Source organism: Pipra filicauda, unplaced genomic scaffold, assembly GCF_003945595.2.
Source record: "Pipra filicauda isolate LSUMZ 115617 unplaced genomic scaffold, ASM394559v2 scaffold90_size2875636_pilon, whole genome shotgun sequence".
NCBI lineage: Eukaryota > Metazoa > Chordata > Aves > Passeriformes > Pipridae > Pipra > Pipra filicauda.
Genome location: NW_024105098.1, coordinates 598,036 through 622,101, shown reverse-complemented (window position 1 = coordinate 622,101; position 24,066 = coordinate 598,036). Strand labels below are relative to the sequence as shown.

The window sequence follows — 24,066 nt, the reverse complement described above, 5'->3', positions numbered from 1 at the left end:
CCACCCTCTTGCATCAGTTGGTGCCTTTCATTTGCAAATTTTCATCAACACTGAAAAAGCATCATAGCAGGATTGCTTAGGTTGGTTTCATCCTTCACCTCTGCCTTGTGAAACTTAGTTTTGTCCCTGACTCCATCTGAAACATGAACAACTCCTGTGGATGCAACAGGAACAAACATCTGGATAGCAGCTGTTGTGAGTGAGAGAAAAAAGAGTGGCAGCTATAACTAGGAAGTAGTTTGAAAAAGCATTTTGGAATAAGTGCATATAAACCTTGATCTACGGAGCCTTTCAAGAAGGAGAGGACATTGCATTGAAATCATACACCACAGTCATGAAAAAGAAGAGGAATGAGTTGGATGTTGGTCACCCCGTTTTCATCTTACCAGTTTGCACTTTTCTCCTGAGCTAGTGAGGCCTGTATAAGGAATGTGAACAACTTCCAGCTTTACTCCAAAACTAAATGTGATCCCATTACGCCCCCGCTCTTGATCAAGGCATACGTCCCAAAAACTCCAAGAGTCATTACAGAACTGGGAGATAGCAGTGCTAATTTAATTCTTTTCCCTGTCTCTGAACCAAAAAAAAAAAAAAAGCAGATGCAGTGGAAATTCTAGAATTGTGTAGTCTAGATGATGGAAGGGCTGCCTAAGCACTGATGAGTTTTACTGGCTATGCTCCTGATTTGTCAGCCATAGCCTAGTGACATAGTTGTGGGCAGCTCAGATGTGCTTTTTGGGTAACATGGTCTTTCTGTGTGATAAAAGATTAAAAAGATAAAGATGCAATCAAAATAATTTTGAAATTATTATTTGCTAAATTTTAAAATAGATGTAAACTATTTATTTCCAAGGTTCAGGATGATTGGTCTGGGTCACTTAATAGGAAGAACAGCATTGATTTACTCTGGAGCAAGTGCATGTTGAAGCGTGAATGCCTAAACAAGAGATGGAAGATGCTGGGAAGTAAAAAAATGACATTTAAACCACATACAGTAGGTCCTGTGTTTTCCTCTTAGAAGTTGCACACCATCATATGAAATTCAAACCATTTTATCCAGGGAAAAGAATAGTTGTTCTAAGAGTAACCCCGAAAAGAGCTTTCAGGACACGAAGCTTGAGTACAGATCAAGCTCCAAAGAGCACTTAAACCCAAAAGAGCCCTGCTTTTTGTGCTCTGAGAACATTCTGCTTACAAACTCTATAAAATCCTGCTTACTTGAATATCGTCCAAGTAGCTCTGAACACAGGGATCCCTCCATCCTCAGACAAGTAGAATAAATTATGCTATTTATTTATAAATAAATGCCTCTCAGAGGGTTGTGCCTACTGGACCGGATGGGGGGAAAGAGCCAGCTACTCCCACCTCCTGCTTGGTTTTCAGTGCAGTCACAGCAGTTCCAGCATGTCGAGCACTGCCTGCTCTGGAGTGGAGGTGGTGCCAGCCCTGGGAGGTGGTGCCAGCCCTGGGAGCAGTGCTCAGTGGAGGGGGAAACACTGAGCAGTGCTCACTGGCTTGGGGAAAACAGCTCAGGTCAGAGGTTTTCCTCTGGTTTCCAAGGGGCATGTGCTTTCCAAGGGCTGTGTTCCACAGGGGAATGCCACCCTCAGCCTCAAGCAAGGAATCTTAAAATACTTTTTCTTGGCAAGTTAAATAACAAAAGCAGTTCCTAAAGGATTTTTATGGCTTATGGAATCTGCTACCTTTGAATTACAATGCCAACGGCTATCAGCATAAAGCCAAAGCAGATGAACCGTTCAACCCTGATCTGCTGAGCACCTGAAGCAGCCGAGATGTGGCTCTGGCTCTGGCACGTGACTGTGCAGAGCTGAATTAGAAGCCAATAAGTGAACACGGAAAGTAAGATGTCAAGGGGAGTTCACAGCAAACTGTGCATAGGCTTGAGAACCCAGCACTGAGAACAGTCACGGACCTGACCTTCTCTCTGAAATAATAAGGGCGCCTTTGTGAAACTGGTCTTGGATGCCTGCAAAACCCTCCCGCGCTCTGGTAGGTAAGCCAGAGGTCCGACTGGGAGAAGTGGCCATCTGCTGCTAAGAGCATCTCCCAGGCAGTGGGAGGCCAAGTTCCAGATCTGCTGTTTCCCACACCCCGAGAGGTGCCCCAGCCCCAACCCCGCGGCCCCCGCGCCCTGCCGGTACCCGCCGGAGGGCCCCGCTCTGCCCGCCCTGCCCGCCCTGCCCGCCCTGCCCGCTCTGCCCGCTCTGCCCGCTCTGCCCGGCAGTGACGCGGAACCGCCGCAACGGCCGCGCCGGGGCTGTTGTTGGTAACGGCCAAGATGGCGGAGGCGGCGCGGCCGCCCCTGCCCGACTCGGTGCTGCTGCAGGTCCTGGCGCTGCTGCCGCTGCGGGACCGGCTGCGAGCGGCCAGGTAGGGCCCCCCCGGCGCCGGCACCGGCCGCCTTCCGCCTCCCCGCCCCGGCGCTGACGGCTGATCGCCTCCCCGCAGGGTCTGCCGGCGGTGGCAACAGCTGGCGCAGGACCGAGCGGTCTGGACACATGTGGATCTGAGCCCTCACCGGGTACGGGCCGCCCGTCCCACCGCTGTGGGCAGGAGCTGAGGGGAACGGGGGGATCACCCCCCGCGGGCAGGAGCTGAGGGGAACGGGGGGATCACCCCCCGCGGGCAGGAGCTGAGGGGAACGGGGGGATCACCCCCCGCGGGCAGGGGTGCCCCTCTCCCGGCCCACCCCCTGCAGCCAGGCCCTTTCCCCCCGCAGATCACCCGCCGCACCCTGTGGCACCTGGTCCGCCACCGCCTCCCTGACAGCCTGTGCAGCCTGCGGATGCGGGGCACGCCCCGCTCCCTCGGCAAGCAGCGGCTCCTCTCCCCGGCACTGCTGGCTGCCCTCCGCAAGCACTGTCCCCAGCTCCACCGCCTGTGCCTGACCGAGACAGACCTCCGCCACGTCCCTTACGAGAGCATCCCCTCTTCTGTCACCACACTGGAGCTGAACCTCTGCGACATTCCCGATGCCTGGTTCTGCGTCTCCCCTTTGGTGCCACCACCACAGGTACAACACCTTGCTATCCACAGCATTCCCACCTTTTCTGACCATCACCTTCTTGACATTTCCTCACAGAACCACCTGAAGACACTGAGCCTTTGTGGCACCTACCGCATCACTGATATGGGGATCCAAGCAGCAGCTCCACACCTGGAAGAGCTGGAACGCCTGATTCTCCGCCACTGCATCATCGGTGATGCTGCCATGGTATTCATTGGGCGCCACATGAAGCAGCTCCGCTACCTGGAAATCAGCAATGCCTACTTCCTGACAAACAGGGGGCTGGTTTCTATTGCAACACTGGAGCACCTGGAGACCCTGTGCCTCGACCTCTATGATTTGGTCTCCCTTGGTACTGTTATTGCTTTGTTGCAAGTGCTGCCTCGCCTGAACCACCTCAAATTAGGCGGAACTTGCTTTGAAGATGAAGTCCTCCATAAAATTCAGGAGAATTTTCCACATTGCGCCATATCTCACACTCCTTGACAACCTGCAATGTTATCCTTCCTTTCTACACTTGAAGTGCTCCTTTTTTGGATAAAGCCTGATTTCTTCTACATAGTTTTGAGACAGAATTCTCATTGGCCTTAAAACATTAAGTTTTTCATGTAAATACGTTAAGCTTGTCACGTAAATAAGTTTGTTACAAAATTTTTGGTAGGGTTTCTCCCTCCTTGTTTTCCATGGAGGAATAGGAAAGATGGGAAGCACATTGAGCCTCTGGGAACCCCACTGACCAAAAACTGGCTGGGGGGATAACTAGTTTAAACTCTGTCTTCTCTTTCTCCACTGCTGAGGATCAGGCAGCAGCTTAACGAGGGCAGAATTCAAGGAGCAAAGTGAGGTTCCCCTCCTACCACTGAAAAAACAGATCTGACAGCCAAAAACTCATGACTTGCAGTTCCTTCCCCTTTCCTTCAAATTCAGATCTTCATGTCAGTCCCCAGATTTTGGTGCTGGGGGTTGAACACCTGGTCCTGAGAGCCAGACATTCCATTTGCCCACGGGCATTGCTGTGGCTGCTATTACCTCTGGGTTTTGCTGGGAACATCCATGTTTCCTCATCACCTCTTACTGTCTGTGTTCTCTTCCTCCTCCTTTCCCACCCTCCCAATATCCTAACACCAGAGAAGTGACCAAACGTTATTATGTTGTTATTCGTAATTTTATTCTATATTTTAAGCAAATACTGTATTTATTAAAAAAAAAAATCAAGCTTTTAAGTTTAATTTCAACGTTTGTTTTTAGGGTGGCTTGGTTTTTTTCTAACTTGGTTCTGCATCTCTTCCGTCCCTTAGGACAGCCTCCCTTGCAACAGGAGCATTCTGTAGGAAGCAGAGCAGGATGAACTAATGCCTCAGCTAAGTTTTTCTGCCCTGTTTTCACCCCAAACACCCCCTGCCCTCCATTCAGCTGCAGGTCATGCAATAAACTGTTGGGTTTCAGATGGACCTGGATGGCAGTGACCCTCCCTGTGGTGAAATCCTCATTGCTGTTGCCTGGCCTTTGTGCCCTGGTCTCTTTTTTGTTCCTAAACCCACTCAGAATAGCTTCAGGGCAAATATCCAATGGCAAAATGCCCCAGCTCTGCTTTGGAAAGCATTCCAAGGCTGCTGGCTTAATAACTACCGCTCTGTGTTTATCCCAGACTGGTTAACTGATTAACACTGGTGGAATTAGCCTCATTAAAACCTCCAATGCTCTCTGTCCCAGCACTCTCTGGGCATGGGGAGGGACAGTGCAACAGGAAAAGGGAAAACTAAGAACAGTAAAAATCTGTCAGTAAGGCAGAGTCAAGGCATAGTCAGATGTGGCAAGAACCTCATTGTTTTCCCAGTCTTTGCAGCAAGATCTTTGTGATCCTGATGGCACAATAATGGAATTTAATATCCCACAGTCCCAACTTGCCAGTTTTTCATCATCCAGCTGCTAAACAGGGAGCAGCAATTACAAGTTGACATGGTGCAAAGTGGGGTGTTTTAGGTTTGGAAGCGGCAGGGGAGCTGCAAATATCTGATGACCACAGTCAAATTAGGGGAATAAAAGACTGAAAGGGTCTTCAATCAGCAGTTCTGGTTCTGCTCACCTTCCTCATGCACCTACTGATGCTCTTGGAGGCTTGTTCTCCACATTTACTCCTTCTGATTTCAAAATTCAGGGGGTTTCCTCTCAGTTATCTCCATTTCATCTTTTGCTGACCTTTAACTTGAACAGGTCTTCCCCCAGCCCCACCTTCCAGCTTTCCATATGCACAGCATGACATCAAAGCCTACCTTTTTTTAAATATACCTGATAAATGACCAACAGAGACAGCTAAACCTTCAGCAAAGCCAGGGCATGAAACAGCTCTTGGCATCGTGAAAGGAGCACAAGTCCACAGCCCCCAATGTGAATAGAAAACTCAGAGAAACCATGAAATTTAGGTTATCAATCACTGCAGGGAGTGACCATTAATCACAAAGCTGTTGCTTTGCCTCTCACACACCGTATGTTCATGTACCACAATTTCATACACGTATGTATTTAATAGTCATACTCAGGTGCTTTATTGGACCCAAATCCATTTTATTGTCTCGGACAAGCACATCTGCTCGTGCCTTCAGTGTTCGTTTCCAAACCATTTCCTATCTTCCAGGCCTGTTTGTTTTCACACTTGGGAGGAAACGCCCTCAGAAACCTAAGCATTTACCCCTTTTTTAATCCAAACGGATGGGGAAGCGTCAGAAAAGAGGCGCACAGGGTTGATCGCTGCCTGAGAGATGAGAGAGGTTGACGGGGGAGGAGAAGGGGGGTACGAGGCGAGACCGGCGATTACGCATCGGGAGTACAGGCGAGAAGCAAAGTAGCAGCGGGTGGTGATGTGGGACAAGAGGCACCGAGCGGGGACTCGGGGACAAGAGGCATGGTGGGGCGAGGCAGATCGGATGAGACACGGGGCTTAACGCGGAGGAGCGAAGAGGCACCGGGGGGGCTGCCGGTAACGAAGAGGGTCAGACGGGGAGGTCCCGAGCCCAGCGGACCCCCCGGGCCCTCCCGGTACCTGCGGGCAGGAGCTGAGGGGAACGGGGGGATCACCCCCCGCGGGCAGGAGCTGAGGGGAACGGGGGGATCACCCCCCGCGGGCAGGAGCTGAGGGGAACGGGGGGATCACCCCCTGCGGACAGGGGTGCCCCTCTCCCCTGCCCACCCCCTGCAGCCAGGCCCTTTCCCCCCGCAGATCACCCGCCGCACCCTGTGGCACCTGGTCCGCCACCGCCTCCCTGACAGCCTGTGCAGCCTGCGGATGCGGGGCACGCCCCGCTCCCTCGGCAAGCAGCGGCTCCTCTCCCCGGCACTGCTGGCTGCCCTCCGCAAGCACTGTCCCCAGCTCCACCGCCTGTGCCTGACCGAGACAGACCTCCGCCACGTCCCTTACGAGAGCATCCCCTCTTCTGTCACCACACTGGAGCTGAACCTCTGCGACATTCCCGATGCCTGTGCCTCGACCTCTGTGATTTTATTTCCCTCCCATTATTGCTTTGAAATTTGGATGCAGGCTCCAAAATTGAATACATCTGGGCATTGCTCTGATTAAAAAAATGTACCCAGGTTTTGCTGGCCTTTGCCTCCCCTTGGTACCCTATCATGTGCACCAGCGGCCCTGGGGTAGGTGCTTTCCTTGTCAAGGGAAGGTAATGTTATCACCTTCTGAGAGCCCACCTCTGGAAACTGGAAAATTGGATAGCCCACCTCTGAAAATTGGATAGAATGGAATAGTTCCCAGGATTGGTCCCACACAAAAGGTGCCAGGAGAGAAAGCTGGTGCTAGCCTTTCCTCCCCAGTGCAGCCTGTCGTCCGCACAATGAACACTGTGGTTGGATGCTTTGCTTCCCAAGGGAAAGTAACGTTATCATCTTTCAAGAGCCCTCCTCTGAAATTTGATAGAACTTCAGAAATTGAACCGTTTTGGGAATTGCTCCTACGAAAAAGGTTCCAGGACAGAAAGGTGTTGCTGAATTTACCTCCTCTGGGCACCCTACCATCTGCCCCATGACACTGGCACTAGGTACTAGCCTTGCCAAAATAAATGTACTGCTATAATTTTCAGGTGCCAACCTCCCATATTTGGATCCAGGCTCAAATACTGAATATATTCAGGGACTGGTCCCATAAAATGGTACCAGGACAGAAAGCTAATGCTGCCCTTCATCACCTCTGGGCAGCCTCTCATTTGCATCACCAACCCTGGAGCTAGGTGCTTTACTTTCCAAGGAAAGGTAATTTTATATGTACTGAGGAGCCCATATCTGAAATTCAGATACCACCTGCAGAATTGAATACAGGCCAGGACAGAAAGCTGTTACTGAGCTTTACCTCCCCTGAGCACCCCCTCACCTGCAGGGAGTGAGGATGCTACTTTACCCTTAGAAGAAAAGGTGCCATACCCAGTGTTGTGGTGCAGATGAAATGGTGGCCAGGGCAGGCAAAGGCCAGGAACAGCTCTACGTCCTGGCTCCTTTAGTGTGGGATCAATCCCCAGACTTACTCTGTTTTGGTCTAGTATCCTAATTTCAGAGGTGGGTTCCTGAAAACTGTGGCTGTACATTTAATTTGGGAAGTACAACACCTCACCCCAGTGTTGGTGATGCAGATGATTGACTGTCCAGGGAAGGTAAAGGCCAGCAACAGCTTTCTGTCCTGGCATATTTTTTGTGGGAGCAATCCCCAAAAGAACTCAGTTTTGGAGGTGACATCCAGATTTCAGAGGTGGGCTACTGGAAGACAATAACATTGCCTTTCCTGTGGAACAAAAGTACCCAGCCCTAGTGTTTTGGCTGCTCAGGGGAGGTGAAGGCCAGCAACAGCTTTCTGTCCTGGCACCTTTTCTTTTGGAGCAATCCCTGGATGTATTCTATTTTGGAGGGTGCATCTGTGTTTCAGAGGTCAATTCCTGATGTTGTATGACACAGTCTTTTCCTTGGGAAGGACAGCACCTAGCTCCAGTGTTGGTGGTGTAGATGTTAGGCTTCCCAGGGGATGTAAAGGCCAGAAACACCTTTCTGTCCTGACACCTTTTGCATGGGAGCAGCTCCCAGATGTATTCTACTCTGGAGATGGCATCTGAATTCTGAGGTGGGTTCCTGATATTGTATGACAGAGCTCTTCCTTGACAAGGCCAGCAGCTGGCCCCAGTGTTCCTGGTGCAGATGACATGGTGCCCAGTGAAGGTAAAGGCCAGTCTGGCACAGCTCCTTCCTGACCTTTTTCCCTCACAGCCACCCTGGTTTACCGTATTCCCAACACTGGGAGCAGCCCTAAGCTTCCCTGGAAGGTGCTGCACGGCAGCCTGGCTTTGGGAGCATTCATCCCGACCATGCTGGGCTGGTGGCCGTGTTCCACTTCCACAATTCCCACGAGACGCCCAACATGTACTTGCTGCACGGCTGGCTGGGTCTGGGCACCACACTGCTCTTCTCCTGCTGGGTGGGGGCCACCCTGGCCCTCCCAAACCCACAAGCTCCCCAAGTTTTCCGTCCTCACTGTCTCTTCCCTCAGTGGGCAGTGGGTTTTGCAGCGTTCCTGCTTCCCTTGGGTTCCCAACGCTCTACAAGCGCGTCCATGTCTTCTTCAGCTCCACCATCCTCGTGTTGTCTGTGGCTTCCTGTGTGTTGGGAATAAACGAGAAGCTTTTCTTCAGCCTGTGAGCACCGGGGGGAGGGGGCTTGAGGGAGACCCCTTGCAGGGATGGGGGGACCCCTCACAGGAATGGGGAGGCTCGGAAAGATCCCTCACAGGGAGAAGGGGGCTTGGGAAGATCCCTGACAAGGATAGGGGGAGCCCTCAGAGGGACTGGGAATCCCTCACAGGGGCGAGGGGCTTAGGGAGAGCCCCCGCAGGAATAGGGGTGGCTCAGGGGGACCCCTCACAGAGATGGTTTTAAAACCTCAGCAGGGAAAATGTAAGACTGCTCGAGCCACTCCCTTACAACAGTGCAGGGGGAAATCGAAGAAAACAAGCCCGCTTGAGTCGCAATTGTACTGAGGTAAAACTTGGAAATAACACACCACCACATAGAAAAAATGGTTACCCACAAAACCACCAAAAGCAAGATGTTCTCTGGCCCCCGCACCCCCAGGGCAAAACAAAAAAGGGCTCCCGTTCCCGTGCTGCGCGTGTGGCCCAGTAGAACAAAGAAGGCACTGCAGAAAACAGGTTTCCGCGGTTTGACGCCCTCCTCGGCCAGACAAAAGCAACGGGGAACAGGGGCAAAACAAAACCTGGAAGGCTATTCGCACAGGAAAGGGGGAGGTCAGCAAAACTTTCCTGTCCTGACACATTTCGTTTGACGTTTTCACCTTTGGATCCGCACTTTGGGTTGTCGTTTTATGAGTACACACCTCCACCTAGTGGAACATCTGAACGGTGACATTGGTGAACCTCCACCACACGGCGCTGTGTATTTGAAAAAAGACGTAAATGGGTCAAGGTTCTCTCGAAAGCACCAAAAATGAACATCCAAATCTGAAAACGTCCTCCACAGCTCTCAAAAAAGAAATGTGCCAGCACAGAAAGTGTTCACCGACCTGACCTTCTGAAGTGCCTTTCTTTGTCTGGATGTCGGTTTAAAATTTGCCAAGTACCTTGTTCTACCTTAACGTTCCGAAGTTTGTAGTAAAAGTTTATTAAACCTCCCGAGAATTTTGTTCTTTCTTCCGTGCACCGCCCAGACTAAATCAAACTACCCTCCCCGCAACCCGCCAGTGGGCTGAGGCCATTACACCCTCACAGCTCTCAAAGGCGAGGCCTCAGAACCCCTAAAAGCCCTCACAGCCCCCAAGGTCCTCCAAGACGCCCTACGCCTCGCAGCCCTCAGAGCCCTCGTAGGCAACAGAGCCCTCAGATGCCTCAGGGAACCGCACCGCCCTCGGCGGGTCCCGCCCGAGCCCTCACGGCCCCTCACGCGCGACCCGCCCTCGGCTCCCCCCGCGCACGCGCGCGCCCCCGCGCGCACCTGTTGCCGCCGTTGCCCGGATGCGGCTCCTCCCCCGCAAGATGGCGGCGGGGCGGGCGGCGGCCCCGCTGTAGCGCCTGGTGCCGGTGCCGGCCCCGCCATGGCGGACCTGGGCCGGCAGCTGCACGAATACCTCGCGCAGTCCAAGGCTGCCGCCGCCGCCGGCCCCAGCGCGGGCCCCGCCTCGCCGCCCGCCGGCGGCTCTCAAGCGGAGGCGGGGGACAGCGGTGGGCTGCGGGCCTGGCTGGGCGCGCTGAACCCGTTCCCACCGGGCGCTGTCCCCGGCGCCCCGGGCGGCGCTGCGTGGCCGTGGGCGGGCGAGGCGGACCCGTGGCTGCCGGGGCTTTCGCGCTGGCAGCGGCTGGTGGGCAGCGCGCTGTGCGTGCTGCTGGCCGCGCTGTGCTTCGGGCTGGCCGCGCTGTGCGCGCCGCTGCTGCTGCTCCGCGCCCGCAAGTTCGCGCTTCTCTGGTCGCTCGGCTCGCTGTGCGCGCTGGTCGCCGCCGCGCTGCTGCGCGGGCCCGCCCGGCTGCTGCGGGAGCCCGGGCGCGGGGCGCTGCTGTACCTGGCGGCGCTGTTCGGGACGCTGTACGCCGCGCTGGGGCTGCGCAGCACCGCGCTCACCGCGCTGGGCGCCGCCGCCCAGCTCGGCACCGCCGCCGCCGCGCTCCTGGCCGCGCTCCCCGGCGGTGCCGCCGGCCTGCGCCGCTTGGCCGGCCTGCTCCGCGCCGCGCTGAGCGGCCGAGGCAAGGCACTGCCCGTGTGAGAGCGGCCGGGCCGAGCCCGGCCCTGCCCGGGTGAGCCCGGCCCTGCCGCCGCCCCGGCGGAGGAGCGGCCGCGTCAGGGGCACTGACTCGCCCGCGGGCCGAGAGCCTTGAGCTCTCGCCAGCCGACTCCGAGACGGGGAACGCCGCTCTCTCCGTGCCCTGACGCGTTTTCTTCGCCGGTTCTCCAGGATCAGCAGCAGCGGCTGGCGGCCCGGAGCGGGCCCGGTGACCCCGAGCTGTGCTTGCCGCGCTCAGGTGTCAGCCTGCCGGCATTTGCCTTACGGCGCAGCCAGCTCCATAGCCAGGGCCTGGAGTCGCTCCGCTGCTGGGTAGGAGCTGGCAGCATCCCACTTCCCTACCTCCAGGATGGGACCACGTGGCTGCTGCCGCTGCTTCAGACCGTGAGTGAGCTCGAAGCCGACGCGGTGCAATTACGGACCTGCCCGTTACTGAGGAGCGGACGAGGCGCGCAGGGCCGACGAATGCTGAAACACGAAGATGATTTAGCAAAATCTGATCACGTCTGGGGGACAGCGTTCAAAAATTAACTGTTTTTACCTCATTTTGTACTGACCCCTACACTCTGAACGTGCTGTGGTGAATCTGAAGACTTTGGCCACTAAACTGCATTTCTCTCTAAAACCAGCTTTAAAATACCATGCAGTAAGTGAAACAAACTTTCCTGGGGCTGTGGGTCGCAAAGACTGCCCATAACTGTAAGGGGGGGTCTTCCTGCATGACAATGAGAGGATGAAAGGTGCTAATATTAATTAGGAGCCTTGGCCTTTGCAGGTGCTGCTGCCTTAGAGCAGCTGTAAGGGACCAAATCCTCAGGCTTTAAAAGGGTAGCTTCATCTCTTAGAACTTTATTTTGTATATATATTTTGCTCTCTGAACTGGGGCAGGAATTGCTTCCTTGTCACAGCATGACCTTCAAAAATAGTTTTGCTAATAACTGGAGCTCCGTTTCAGTTCAGAAGCTGAGCCTTACTTAGGAAGGTGCTGAATTCAGGGTGACGGAGCTGGGTGCTCCAGTTTGGACTGTGCACTGGGCTCCTGCAGGGAAATGGGACCACCAGGCCTCACCTGTGCAGACCCCCAGGATCTCATGGAGCGTTTGTGCCTCATGGACAAAATAAAACCAAACACTGCAATACTTACCTGCTACTACCACTTAAGGTTTAACGTATTCACCTTTCTGAATTAAATTGTCAAAGGGGTTACTTAAATGTACATAGATTGCTTTAATAAAACAATTTGCGTCCAGTTGTCAATATAGACATTTCACTAATGGTCACTTTTTTTCCCCATAAAAATGTATATCAGAGCTATCTGAATAGCATTAAATTAGTTCTCTCATTTTTACAACTTCTAAGCTACAGTATATAAAATTGATTTTATTCCTAACAGCAGTATAAAATTAAACAAATCTGAGACAAGGTGGAGCTCTAAACTCACAGGTAGAGTATAAGATTCTATGTGCAACACTGGTAAAAGAATATGACCTGAAGAATACAGAAGTACATTCCTAATAAATAACTTTGTCTATTTCCCAGCAATAGTGAGTCATGGTATCACAGACTGGGAAGCTGCTTCTGTCTCTCCTGCTATGCTGTCACCTAAGGTTTTGTAAAAAAGCTAGCTAATTGTCAAGTTTTCTTATAACTTTCTGAGCATACTTCATGATCGTGAAATATTTCAAAACTTAACTAAAGAAGCTGCCCTTTGATGAAGAATATGACTTAACACCAAGTATCATAGTCATTTAAGGAATTAACCACCCATCAGAGGAAATAAAAGTTGTCCAGATAAAGCTGCTACCTACAGTTAGGTACACTCTAACTTGTTTTGGTAGAGGACTGCGGTTTAATTAAAGCCTAAAGCTCATCCTCTATTGGACCTCTTTTAGCCCCCTAAAAATATGTAGGGCTTGCTAACAAAAAAAAAATAGGGCAAGCTTTCCTCTTTGCCAATGATTATCATGAAAACTTCAGGACAGATCCTAACTCCCAGACATATACCCAAAGTTACCAAAGCCCTTCAGATAGAGCAAAAAAGTACTTTTTTTACTCTCAAGGGAGAAACTGTCATATCAGATGCATCTCAGATGTTTCCCAGTTAATCCCCTTAAGACCATTGTGTCTCTCCTGAGCCCCATGACAAAGATTTTATAGGCTAATGATCAATTAGAATTTTCAAATGCCATTTTATACACTACAAATTAAAAACTAAGAAGAAAACCCTACTCGTGACTGCCTGAACCAAGAGAACAACAGCTAAGCATTTGTGCTTTGAGATCTTTAAGTAAGATCATCAAGACTTGAGCCAGTCTTTGGTGAACCTGACTGTATGAGAAGTCGGATGCAATAGCTGCCGTGTGTCACTGTGGTATTGCAGTAGCCTCTAGAACTACACTGACTTATATATTTTATTATAACCTGGAATTCAAGGCAGGAGAGAGGGAAGCCTGGTAGTAATTTTTCATTATACATTATATGCTATACTTTTAATGTAGAAGTTTCCTGAGAAGGTCTGTAGTATAGGTACTTATAACATTTTCACTGAGGCTTAAGGTATTAAAGGAACCTTTTGATAGCCTGGTGGCTGGAGATGATTAACATGAATGATTTATGGGGAAGACAAACTCATGGTTGGTAAGCAGCTTTATTATGAAATGTGGGAAATAGGAGTAACCCCTACTTCTCATTTCCCTCCTCTAGAAAAATCAGGTAACAATATCCTAAAGAAAAAGACACTTGTGTTAATATGGAAGTGATGAACTATCGAGGTTTGCACTTCAGCAATTAATGCACCAGACTCTGCTGAACACCCACAGCTTTAAGCAATGTGTCATGCAGCTGTTGTAAAACATATCAGTCAAGCCGCTAAACTTCATTCTTTCTCAATTTCTATAAACAGATGCTGTTTTGAACAAAAACCCTTGACTCACCCAGGTGAAGACAGTATTTGTCATGATGTCTGTCTTGCAATCCAGGTTATAACTCACACTATGTCTTTGACAACTTGTTCTAAATGGTGTTCCACGTTTTTCTCTTCCAGGATGGCAGACTAGCAAGCAGCGGTGATTGCCTGTGTTTTGGAATTTTAACATCAGCACCACTTGTAATCTGTACACAGCTGTGGCTAAAGGTGAAAATGAAGGTTCTCTGTACATGATAAACCAAAAAACTACGAGTCAGCTCTCAGTATTTTAAATGGCTGAGATTTCAGGAGGTAGTTCTGTTGCTCCATCTGAAACACAAGTTTGCCTAAAGACAACCCCCTATAGTAATAGGTGAGTAAAGAATCACACACTGCGTTGATTTTTTGTTAATTTTTGCGCAAATTACATTCTGTATTCATACAAAAACAACGTAACTCTTTGACAAACTGTACATATAGAAACAAGTTTCTGTCTGGAGGTGAACTGAAATCTGTGGAAGTACTCCATGTCCCCCAACACTTAAAAAAAATTCCAGCTCTTCACAAATAAAGTAGGTAAGAAAGTGAGGAAAATGGGAGCGGAGAGGAGAAAACAAAGCCAGCTACAATATTGCAGCTAGAGGCAGTTGACTGATTTAGGAAAAGACCCCTGTTAGGAACTAATGCACATTCAGTTATCCCAGTTAAGAATCCAGGTTCGTGGCATTGCAGATGACTGAGTCCAGAGTAGCAGTCTATTTAAATATTGTCCCACAAGGACTGGGCGTGACCCAGCCAAAGCCTCTTCTATCGTCCTCTTCCACCCCTCGATCCTCCTCTTCGTGACTGGCCAGAGTTTATGTTATTTCCTCTTCCCCAGTTACTTCCGCTCCTTCCTCCTCGAGAGGGGTTGTTGCCTCCCCCGGGGCCTCCACCAAAGGCTTCATCCCTGTGGAATCCATCGTGGTGGTCTCCATCTAACGATCCAGACCTCCCAGATTTTGGTGCTCTTTGTGAAGGTCCTGAATTTCCTCGTCCTACAAAGGAAGCACAGCAGTTACTGGTTGAAGTCTAAGCTGTGTCCCCTGTCAGACACGCCGTGCATGAAGGTGGTTCTGCTGTGGTGTCATCATTCACAGACCATATGTAGCCGAGACCCACAATTTTATGCCTCCTCCCTCTATACAATTGGGCAACAATCAAGTAATTCCTTGGAAATTAGAGGTTATAGTTGCTACAGTCAAAACAGTGACAGCACATCCTCCACACTGCCAGGCACTCCCGGTTCTTGTGCTTCGACACCATCTGTGGTTCTCGCTATGGTTTTATTGCAAAATACTTTTTTTTTAATCCTAAACAAAGACACTGCACTGATGACAAGTTGAGACAGTTGAGGTTGATGGTGAAGATAATGAGTAACATTACTGTTTTGTTCTCTTTTTTGCTAGAAATAATGGAAAACCACTTTATTTTACTACTAACTGGGAACAAAAGCTACACAAGCTCTCACTGCCAGGAACAGGATTTTCTACTTCTCACAGATCTTCTTGGTTTTGATATGTAAATGAACATTAAAAAAAACCCAACTCAATTCATTAGCCTAAAATAACAAGCAGTATTTTGAAAAAACAAATTTAACAGTAACCTTGTTTTATGGATGCACACTACAGCTATATCAGGATATTTCTGCTCCACTTTAGCAAAAGTGATTTTTTTGTTGACTCCGGTTGGTTCTGTGTAAAACAGAGACCAAACTGTTCCATAATTAACGAAGTTTTAATCTTTAGATGACTTTACTAATACAACTAAAGCTGGTTCATGGTTTGTTTATCAGGCCTTCTGCCATCATTCTGAACTTTCTTTAGCACATTTTGAGTTAATTGCCACAATTCTTGTGCCCGGACAACAATTGTTTTAACCTCAGTAAAGAATCTGAAAGTTATCACTAATCATTACTGAAGCTGGAGAAGGAATCCTCACAGATTTGATGGATGCTGGCTACTGGAGAAACACAGCATGCAGCTATGGAAGGAAAACTACTGATATGAGAGGGAGTTTACCAGCAGGGTTTTATTCAAAACACCTATGAAAGAATGATAAAACCTGCTGTTAATACAACACTGGGAATAGAGTCCATGCAGAGGAGGAGTGACATGCAGTTAAAACTGAATGAGCTTCAAGACAATGGTAAGAGAAGTGGGATGGAATTCAGTGGCATCAAAGACAAAGCTGTGCAGTAACAACAAAAAATTCAGCTGTAGGTTGGTAGCTCAGCATCTGGAAGCAACTGAGAAGGACCTTTGTTACTGACAGTGGGTAGTCAGTGTGAGGACATTAAAGAAAGCCAACATTTCAAAACCACAACAGCAGTCCTGAGATCTGTGAGTTCGAGGCTAACAGGATGACTGTGGAACTGGCATGCACAGCAATAGCTCTGAACCAGCTACAAACTCCAAAAACAATGTGTTTTGTGGGTTACAGTAGCATGTGACTGCTTAGTAGTTAGGGGGAACTATGACATGAGAAGCTGTTAGGAAAGAATGGAGAAAACAGAACAAAACCGAGGGAAGTGTAGAAATCCATGGTTATACCACATCTTAAACAGAGTGCTGCAATTCCTAGTTACCTTGTGTAATTTAGAAAAGGATAATTTAAAACTGAAAGTAGTATATACAGAGTAATATGGATAGTAAAAGATACAGAACAACTTCTAGAGAGAACAACTAAACAGATCAGAGCTCTGACCTGGAGAAGAGCTATTTCAGGCTGGAAATGGTGGAGTTCAGTGCAATCAGAGATGGCATTCAGAAATAACAGGAATCAACTTTCAACTTAATTACAACACAAGACATCACATGAAATCAGTGAATGGTAGGCACAAAGCAGGAGAGAAACATTTTCCTTGCTTTTTTTTTTTTTTCAAAGCATAATCTACTGCAATTAAGTTTAAGAGCTCTGCCCATGGATCCTGTGAATATCAAAAGTTTATATGATTCTTAAAGCAATTAGAGAAGCACACAAAAGTTAACTGTCAAAAGCCATTGAATATAAAAATATTTCAGTAAATCACTGAACTGCAGATCTTCATAGGTTTAGAGAACATTTCAGGGACATATCACTACAGGCTCAGTGTTCTTATGTTTCAGTCAAAGGATGATAGCACAAGCATGAGTAACAAAAAACTATTCTGAAAATGACAAAAAAGTGTTCTCAATGAGTTTTCCAGCTGGAGTAACAGGGAGCCAAAAACTAACTGCTTTTGAACAGGGCAATAAGGAAGAGGATTCTATAATGCTGGAGAGAAGATTTGGATTTGATGTCCCACAAAATCCCTCTGTTCTTATGTTCCTATAAGACATGTTCCTACGCTCTTTAGCTTCCCAGGTCAGATATTTCCTAGCTCAGCTTTATCCCCTCTGAACAGAGAAGTTCTAGATAAGCCTAATGTTGAAAAACATGCCACTGTTACATAAGGGTTTCAATAAAAGGGGCTTTTTACCTTTGCCCCTCTCCTCTGGGGGTCCACCTGGAGCATCCATGTCTCTGTGGTCAGAGGTGCCCGGTCCATCGTGCCAGAGGCGTTTCCGTGGTGGCAGTGAGGCCATGTCCATACCCTGGAGCGAGGAAGAACGTTCTCTGCTGGCTGGAGAGTGTCCCTCGTGAGGAGGGTGATCTGGACGAGGACCTGGGCACAAAAACACAGGATAATGAGTAATGTTCACTGGGTCCTTATTCCTCAGTTTTGGAGGCAGTCACACAAATTTACATACTGCCCACACTCTTTGGCACACAGTTTAAAGTTCAAATTACATAAAGCTTCCCCTGTCCCATTATTTAGTAAGAAAGCTAAAGGTAAAACAGGTGTTTGATGGGAAAGAAAAATGTGGCAGATTTTATACTGAAAAGTGTTCTTTTCAGTATAAAATGTTTTCATCATTTTAGAGGCATTCATTTATTCACGTGTCATTTGTGCTCATTTTTCCCATGACATTCTACACAGTTTTGCCCCATATGAGGCTGCCATTTGTAACACAAATGCACATACCAACAAACTGTCAGACATTGTAGCTGAAAACATTATTCTTGCAAACAAAGAAGATGCCAAACAAGTGAAAGATTACTACTGGCATTAATATATATCTTAAAAAACACACAATGACTGTGATTCAGTCATCCACAAGGGACAGCTGCCCAGGCAGTTCTGGGCTGTACAAGAACTCAACTGAAAATCAAGACTTTGAGGCCACAGTAACTTTTTGTTCAGGAAGACAGTTGTATTTAGAGTCAGTTAAATTCTGCATAATTCTTTTTTTCCTAAATTTAAAAGACTAAAGAACTGTGTTTGGCTTTTCTCATGGTAAAATACTGGTAACAAACACACAAGGTACAATAAAAAGAGGTGATTTTAAAATACTTTTTAAAGTGGTTATATTGTAGAAGTCTACAAACCTGACCAAATGTTTTACCTGGTTCTCTGTTTCCATCCCAGGATTCTGGTTTCCGCCCTCCTTCAAAGCGTGGAAATTCATCTGGAGTAGGAAGCAAACCCTTCCGGGCTCCTGAGCAGTAAGAGAAACAGGGGACAGGAGTGAGAAAAGACACTGCATTCACGAGAATACTGTTTGCCCAAGAAATGCCCTTCCTTCCTCCTTGCATTTCCATGTGGAAGAACGTTCCCCTCACCTCTCAGAGCACCGCGACCTCGCCCCCGGACACCATGGTCCCTTCCTCTGGAGTTTTCATCTGGAGAGTCAAAAGCGTCATCTGGCCCAAAATCTTCAGGGCCAGGAAAGCCATCTCTGCCCCTGGGTCCCCGGCCCTCATGTCTCGAGGGTCCTCCTCTTCTGAAGCTGCAAGAAAGAACACGATACAAATATGGGATTTAGGTAGAACTGAGTCAGGTTCAGTTTTATAATCAACTCATTTCTGAACTGTTTCACCTAATGCTACAGCACATACAGTTACTAGAACAGGATATGTAGGTGGAAAAGTGCTCATTTGCTGCCTTCGAGCACTTTCATAGCCATTTTTGTAGTTTTCCCCTCATATTTCCTTCTGTTGATTGTGTTGGCTTTTCATAGAAGGAAAATTTTGTTAAACATACTGCATTCATTTAATGAAAAGGTAGGAAAAAAAAATAACGAGTGATGATAGATGTAAGGTGAGGTAAGGCAAGGAAAAGTAATTTTCCCTTAACTGTGGTGGTCTTACATTTCCATTCCCTTTTTCTCTTTCCATTTTGGTGATAAAACAAACGGAAAACACACAAGCAATGAGAATCACGGCTATAACAAAATATCCCAGCATCTCATTCCTATTGATTCTATAATTCTTTTGCCAAAATATTCTCTTTTTCATTCCATTCTTCAAAGTTTACAACTTTAGCAAGTGCATCTAGACTGCCCTTGGCTCTGTAGGGACAGTGATGGTGGAACAGCACACAGCAGCATTCTGCAACCTGAAGAGCAGTTTATCCAGCTGCAACAATCAAGAACTTTGTGTTGCAAAATGTAGTTATGGCATTGAAGTTTGATAATTGCCTTCTACTTCTACAGCATCTTCAGGAATTTGGTATGACTGGATTCTCCACCTCATCTTAACTGAGTACAGTTCCTCCAGCACCGCACTGGGGGGGCCTGGACAGCTCTCCAGAGAGGAGAATGGCTCTTACTGACCTGTCAGTGCCATGTCAGGTCAGCCTGCAGATGGCTGCATGAATAATTAATAGTTTTGTTTCTGACATGACCAGTTGAAACACCTGGAGTGCTTGTAAAGCACATCCATGTTCTGTGGTGACTGCCCCTGGAAGGTGCACGCCAGCCTCAGACACAGCCCAGGGTCTCTGCAGGCACAGGGCGAGTGTTTAGGTGGTGCTGAGTCCTCGCCGTGCCACCCCACCCTCAGTGACAGCACACAGTGTGGAGCATTCCTTGCCCAGTCACAGATGCCCCCCACCTCCCTGCTGTTCCCAGTTCCACACTGGCCAAACTGGAGCCACCACAATATTCCAATGCTGTTGGCTGTGTGCAGCATCCCCTTCCCCAGCTCATTAACGACACAGTGCATCCTATTACAAGCAAAACTTTAGATACTTTTATTTAGAATTTTAACAACATTAACCTTTTAATTACAAATTTAAATATTTTAACAGTAGTCATAACACAATACAATATTTTTAAACTTTTACATTGTTTTTAATAAAAAACAATAGGTCTGTCTCCACCTCCCAGAAAACAAGCACAATACAGAGAGGAGGCTGCTGTCCCTGTACAGGTACAACAGTGAATGGAGGAGTGCTGTGTACGGACCATGAACCATTTACATTAACCTGGATGGTTTAGGAAAACAAACTCAACAGTTTCAGGTACAAATGGTTCAGATAATCACAGAGCAATATTGTTTAGCCTTGAAACAGCACAGTCCTCTAGATGTTTCTTAGAGGGCCTCCCACTTTAATACTGACATGGTGTGATTCTGCTTAGGCTTGAAAATTACCAAGATTTGCAACACAAGGCCCTAGGGCTGCAGGAACAGAGCCTTTCCTATTGCTTTCAGGCAACTTACGGACCCAGCTGAGTTTTGAAATCTACCATACCTATGCCTGACACAGCCACAGCCCCTAGAACTGTGGTATGGATATCCTCATTCACCTTTTCACATCAGTCACGCGGAAAGCCCTGCCTTGCATCGGGCTCAGTTCCCGTTTGACTGCTCTCATATCTTCTTCCTCGAGGCCTAGGACCTTACTGTACACAACTACACACTGTGCAGATTAGCAGGCAGGAAGAGGCAGGTCTCTGCAGTAGAAGCATCATGTTGATATGCACAGGTAGAGTAAGAACAGGACAGGGATGAAAAGGACGGGAAATTAGAGAGAAACATACATACACACATTTGCCTCTCATGCTTGATCAAACCGCTTACAATCTCAATTCTAAACCAAGTCAGCTAAAGGAGTGGTTGGGATTAAGTCCACCACAGCATCTGCAGTAAATGGCACCTTGTTCACCTTCATTCTGAGAAATTCATCGAGTTTACAAGCACAATGAGCCCTGTAGAGCTCTGTGCCAAATCACTGCAAACTCTGGACAAACACTTGTATTCTGATAAGCAGATTACTCTTAGTTAAAAAGTCAGGTTCTTGTTTCCCTTCCTGAAACTTCTGAAAAATCAGGACCATAATAAAATATTTTCCAGTCCCTAAGCGTTTTCAATATAAGATCTGAAAATCTCTACTGAGCTTCTAAAAGTGTTGTCTGCTATGTCTTTTTAAGTTCTCTGATGCAGACCATTCAGCTTGGATTCTCTCTGGCTTTACTTTTTAAAAATGGCTTTAATTGTTACCTTCTTTTAGTTACTGTTCATTTCTTTTCATACTCTTCACACAAAAGGAAGATACATCTTTACAGAGCTAGGTAGAAAATAGCTAAAAGAAGAGCTGTATAGATGCAAAGTAAAAGGAATGTAAGAAAATTATTTAAAAGGCAACTAAAACACACAAAATTCACATTATGTGGAGACCACAGCATATTTGTACAAGCACATGTTCTTATACATAGAGAGTTGGTGGTCAGTGAGAGGCTTAGACCTTGGAGGCCAAATTTCATTCAGTTAAACCAGCATAAATCTGGAGCAATTTTCCTGACAGTTAATCTTGAAGTCAGTGTAATACCTCCATATTTAAACTGGTAACTAGAAGCAAATTCATCCCTTTGTGATTTATTTGGAGATTGTGAGCAATGACATGAACATTGCTCTAAATCAGATTATTTTTGAGTCCTTTGCTTGGCATTAAGAAATAAGTCAGAAAGAGAAATAAAATTTCTACAAGCAAACACATAAGAAAATAGTCTCGACAGTCCAACAGATGCTGTAGCTCTGTCCCTTCTATCCAACGGTAGGATCACTGTTCCTGCTCCTTACAAGGACATTGCATCTCATCCTACAGTCTCTACATCTCATCCTACAGTCTCACGCTGTAGTTTGTGACTGGAGACAGTCTCAAAATCCACGTCTAATGTTCAAAAGTTTGTCACTTTAACCTTCATGTCTCCTCTCAATTTTCATCAAAACGGTCTCAAATCTTCATCCTGTGTCACTGGATCTTCTCTACAAACTTTCTCCCTTCTCTTTACTTACTGTTTACAGACACGGAAGCTGCTGTGTACAATGACCATTTGTCAAGTTTTCTTCTACTACTGAATGATTTTTATGGACTCTATACTCAGGTATATTAGAGTTTTCATTTCCTTATTGGTTTCCAGTTTATAAATCTGAAACAGATAGACTCCTTAATGAAAAGGAAACCAGGAAAAAAGAGTTCCCTCCATTTACCCTTTAACCCAAGAAAGAGAAGTAGATTTATTCTTACCTCTCATCTCGTCTTCCTCGGAAGCGTGCATCCTCAGGATCCCGTGGATATCTATCATCTGAAGGTCTCCGTCCTTCCCAAGCACCAGGAGGCCCACGGTTTGAACTGCCTCCCTCGAATTCCCTGTGGTCGGGAGGAAAGGGAGGCCCGGGTCCACCTCGTCTCCATTTCTCATCTTGCAGTGGTGGGCCCCCTCTCCCCTCGAACTCCCGCAGGCGATGGCCAAATCTCTTATCCGGATGGAAATCTTCACGGAAGTCGTCTGGTCGATCGAAGTCATCGTGGAAATCGGGGTGAGGTCCTCGTCTGTCTGGCAAGCCCCTGCTGTCTCTGCCATCCCCCCACTCCTGGCCACCTCGGAACAAGCCCCTCTCGGGCCCGTGCTCGGGGCCGCCGCTGTTCTGGTCGTGCCGTCGGTCGGACAGCGGGCCCAGGTGATGGTTTGGGGGACCACGGGTGTCACCTGCAGGAGAAAAAAAATCACAGCAGCTTTCTGTAACGTTTTCTAAAATACTCAAGGGTGCTCTAGTTCATACAGTTCTACAAAGCACACGATACATTTCACACTAACCAATACTTCTGGGAAAACTTTTCCCCTGTATTCCAGCCCACATCTATGGAAGCTCTCAGCCATTTCTCTCTGGAAGCACTGCACTGGGACAGCCCCTCTTTTAGGAGACTGACTCGCAGGAGAACATTTAATTACCTTTGTTAAGACCAGGTCCTTGGTTGTGAGGGCCAAGACGACCTTGTCCTCCCTGCTGCCCCAGGCCTGGTATCAGCGGAGGAGGACCAGGGTTCTGTCCATCCTGGGAGCAAGTAAGGAGAAAAGCCATGTGTGAGTAGTTTAAACATTTTGTAAGAGTGCAAACCAATTTTCTTTCCATAAAAACTGCATCTGCACAGGTTATACAACAGAAACAGCTCATGTTCCAATGGTTGCAGCCTCATTTTTCAGGCATTCATATCAGTAATGCTTTCAGTCACTGAGAAACACATAATTTTATAGGAACAGCATTTCAAGGATTAATGTTTTACTTATAACAACCAAAGATAATAAAGCTCATATTCTGGCTCAGTATGAATATTCTATAAGAATGTATTGAATATTCTATTCCTCTAGATGAGGAAACAGTGTATATTTGTTTGAAAAATATCAGGCACTGATTTATATGCAGTTAAAGAGCTGCATAGACCAAAGATTTCCTTTGATAATGAACAAAAAAGAGAAACTATATGTACAAAAACAAATATCAAGAATGTTGGGATGGGGGACAACAACAGGGCTGTAAGAGAACATTTCCTGTAAAACTCTAAGCTGTTAACATGGAAATACATGAGTTTCATTTTTAACATGCTGGCAAAGTTTTTTTTCTTTAATTTTAGGATTAAAAAAAAGTGCTAACTCTTGGCTAAATACCAAGTTGTTAAGGGGGTTTTCAGCACTGACAGGGCTAAAGGCAGGAGCCACAGTCACCTCCTTCCTCAAACAGAAGCAGCAGAGTGGGCAGAGGTCTGTGTATGTTATGTGACCCCAAAGAAAAAAATAAACTATGTAGGTGTCTTTTGTTACTTTCTCTCTTTTTTGTGTGTGAATTTTAGAGGATAAAAAATGCTCTTGAAATTTAGCTGCTGTCACAGACCCACGAAAGGCACCAAGTTTAGATGGACCCACTGTGGTGACACCGGTTGTTTGGACTATGGTCTGATTCTGCCTTAAAACAGCAAAGGCCTGAAAAAAGTCATCATTTGGGGTTTGTACTTGACTGGAACTGAAAAGGGGCATGTACAATATTTAGAAGTAATTACAAGATCCAGAAGTAAAAACGTGAACAAGACAGAGTTGCAACCTGCAGGAGTGCTATAAAAAACCTTCTTACGCTGACATGACCAAAAAACCAAAGTCCTCCCAGAAACCCCTAAACATGTAACATTTTTTTCCTAGACATGTCTGGTATGTAAGATTTAGACCTGGCCTTCATACTGACT

The 24,066-nt window shown here is 47.4% G+C and overlaps 3 protein-coding genes across 6 annotated transcripts in view; 2 read left to right on the top strand and 1 right to left on the bottom strand.

The window, feature by feature from the left end:
• Positions 1-2,237: 2,237 nt before the first annotated feature.
• FBXL12 (F-box and leucine rich repeat protein 12) lies at positions 2,238-4,257 on the top strand. Of its 2 annotated transcripts, XM_027724790.2 has the most exons (4): positions 2,238-2,391; positions 2,470-2,542; positions 2,741-3,034; positions 3,104-4,257. In XM_027724790.2, exons 1-4 carry the CDS (start codon positions 2,300-2,302, stop codon positions 3,512-3,514), a joined length of 870 nt encoding a protein of 289 aa, XP_027580591.1. In that variant the 5' UTR covers positions 2,238-2,299; the 3' UTR covers positions 3,515-4,257. The 2 variants fall into 2 exon arrangements, with proteins under 2 accessions (XP_027580591.1, XP_027580590.1); XM_027724789.2 differs by having other exon boundaries at positions 2,241-2,391; positions 2,741-4,257.
• Positions 4,258-10,074: 5,817 nt separating this feature from the next.
• Positions 10,075-23,649, top strand: SFT2D3 (SFT2 domain containing 3). Of its 2 annotated transcripts, XR_003541433.2 has the most exons (3): positions 10,075-11,447; positions 13,845-14,079; positions 18,196-23,649. XR_003541433.2 is itself a non-coding variant. In XM_039391125.1 (1 exon), exon 1 carries the CDS (start codon positions 10,121-10,123, stop codon positions 10,781-10,783), a length of 663 nt encoding a protein of 220 aa, XP_039247059.1. In that variant the 5' UTR covers positions 10,075-10,120; the 3' UTR covers positions 10,784-12,064. The 2 variants fall into 2 exon arrangements, 1 of the variants encoding a protein (XP_039247059.1); XM_039391125.1 differs by lacking the exons at positions 13,845-14,079; positions 18,196-23,649 and having other exon boundaries at positions 10,075-12,064.
• Positions 14,104-24,066, bottom strand: part of WDR33 (WD repeat domain 33) — a 70,369-nt gene continuing 60,406 nt past the window's right edge. The window contains exons 18-23 of one of the 2 annotated variants that reach the window (XM_027724780.2): positions 22,784-22,886; positions 22,078-22,540; positions 18,390-18,556; positions 18,173-18,265; positions 17,206-17,391; positions 14,104-14,743 (exon numbers count right to left, since the gene is read on the bottom strand). In XM_027724780.2, the coding sequence (XP_027580581.1) occupies positions 14,514-14,743; positions 17,206-17,391; positions 18,173-18,265; positions 18,390-18,556; positions 22,078-22,540; positions 22,784-22,886 (1,242 nt within the window). In that variant the 3' untranslated portion in view covers positions 14,104-14,513. Of the gene's footprint in view, positions 14,744-17,205; positions 17,392-18,172; positions 18,266-18,389; positions 18,557-19,784; positions 21,980-22,077; positions 22,541-22,783; positions 22,887-24,066 lie in introns of those variants that run through there. The other variant, XM_027724782.2, reaches the window with a different exon arrangement.

Excerpts from the sequence above, each read along its gene's own strand:
- FBXL12 (XM_027724789.2), top strand. The coding sequence starts at position 2,300 with ATGGCGGAGGCGGCGCGGCCGCCCCTGCCCGACTCGGTGCTGCTGCAG. Across the intron at positions 2,392-2,469 it reads GACCGGCTGCGAGCGGCCAG|GGTCTGCCGGCGGTGGCAAC; the intron begins GTAGGGCCCCCC and ends GCCTCCCCGCAG. Across the intron at positions 2,543-2,740 it reads TGGATCTGAGCCCTCACCGG|ATCACCCGCCGCACCCTGTG; the intron begins GTACGGGCCGCC and ends TTCCCCCCGCAG.
- SFT2D3 (XM_039391125.1), top strand. The coding sequence starts at position 10,121 with ATGGCGGACCTGGGCCGGCAGCTGCACGAATACCTCGCGCAGTCCAAG.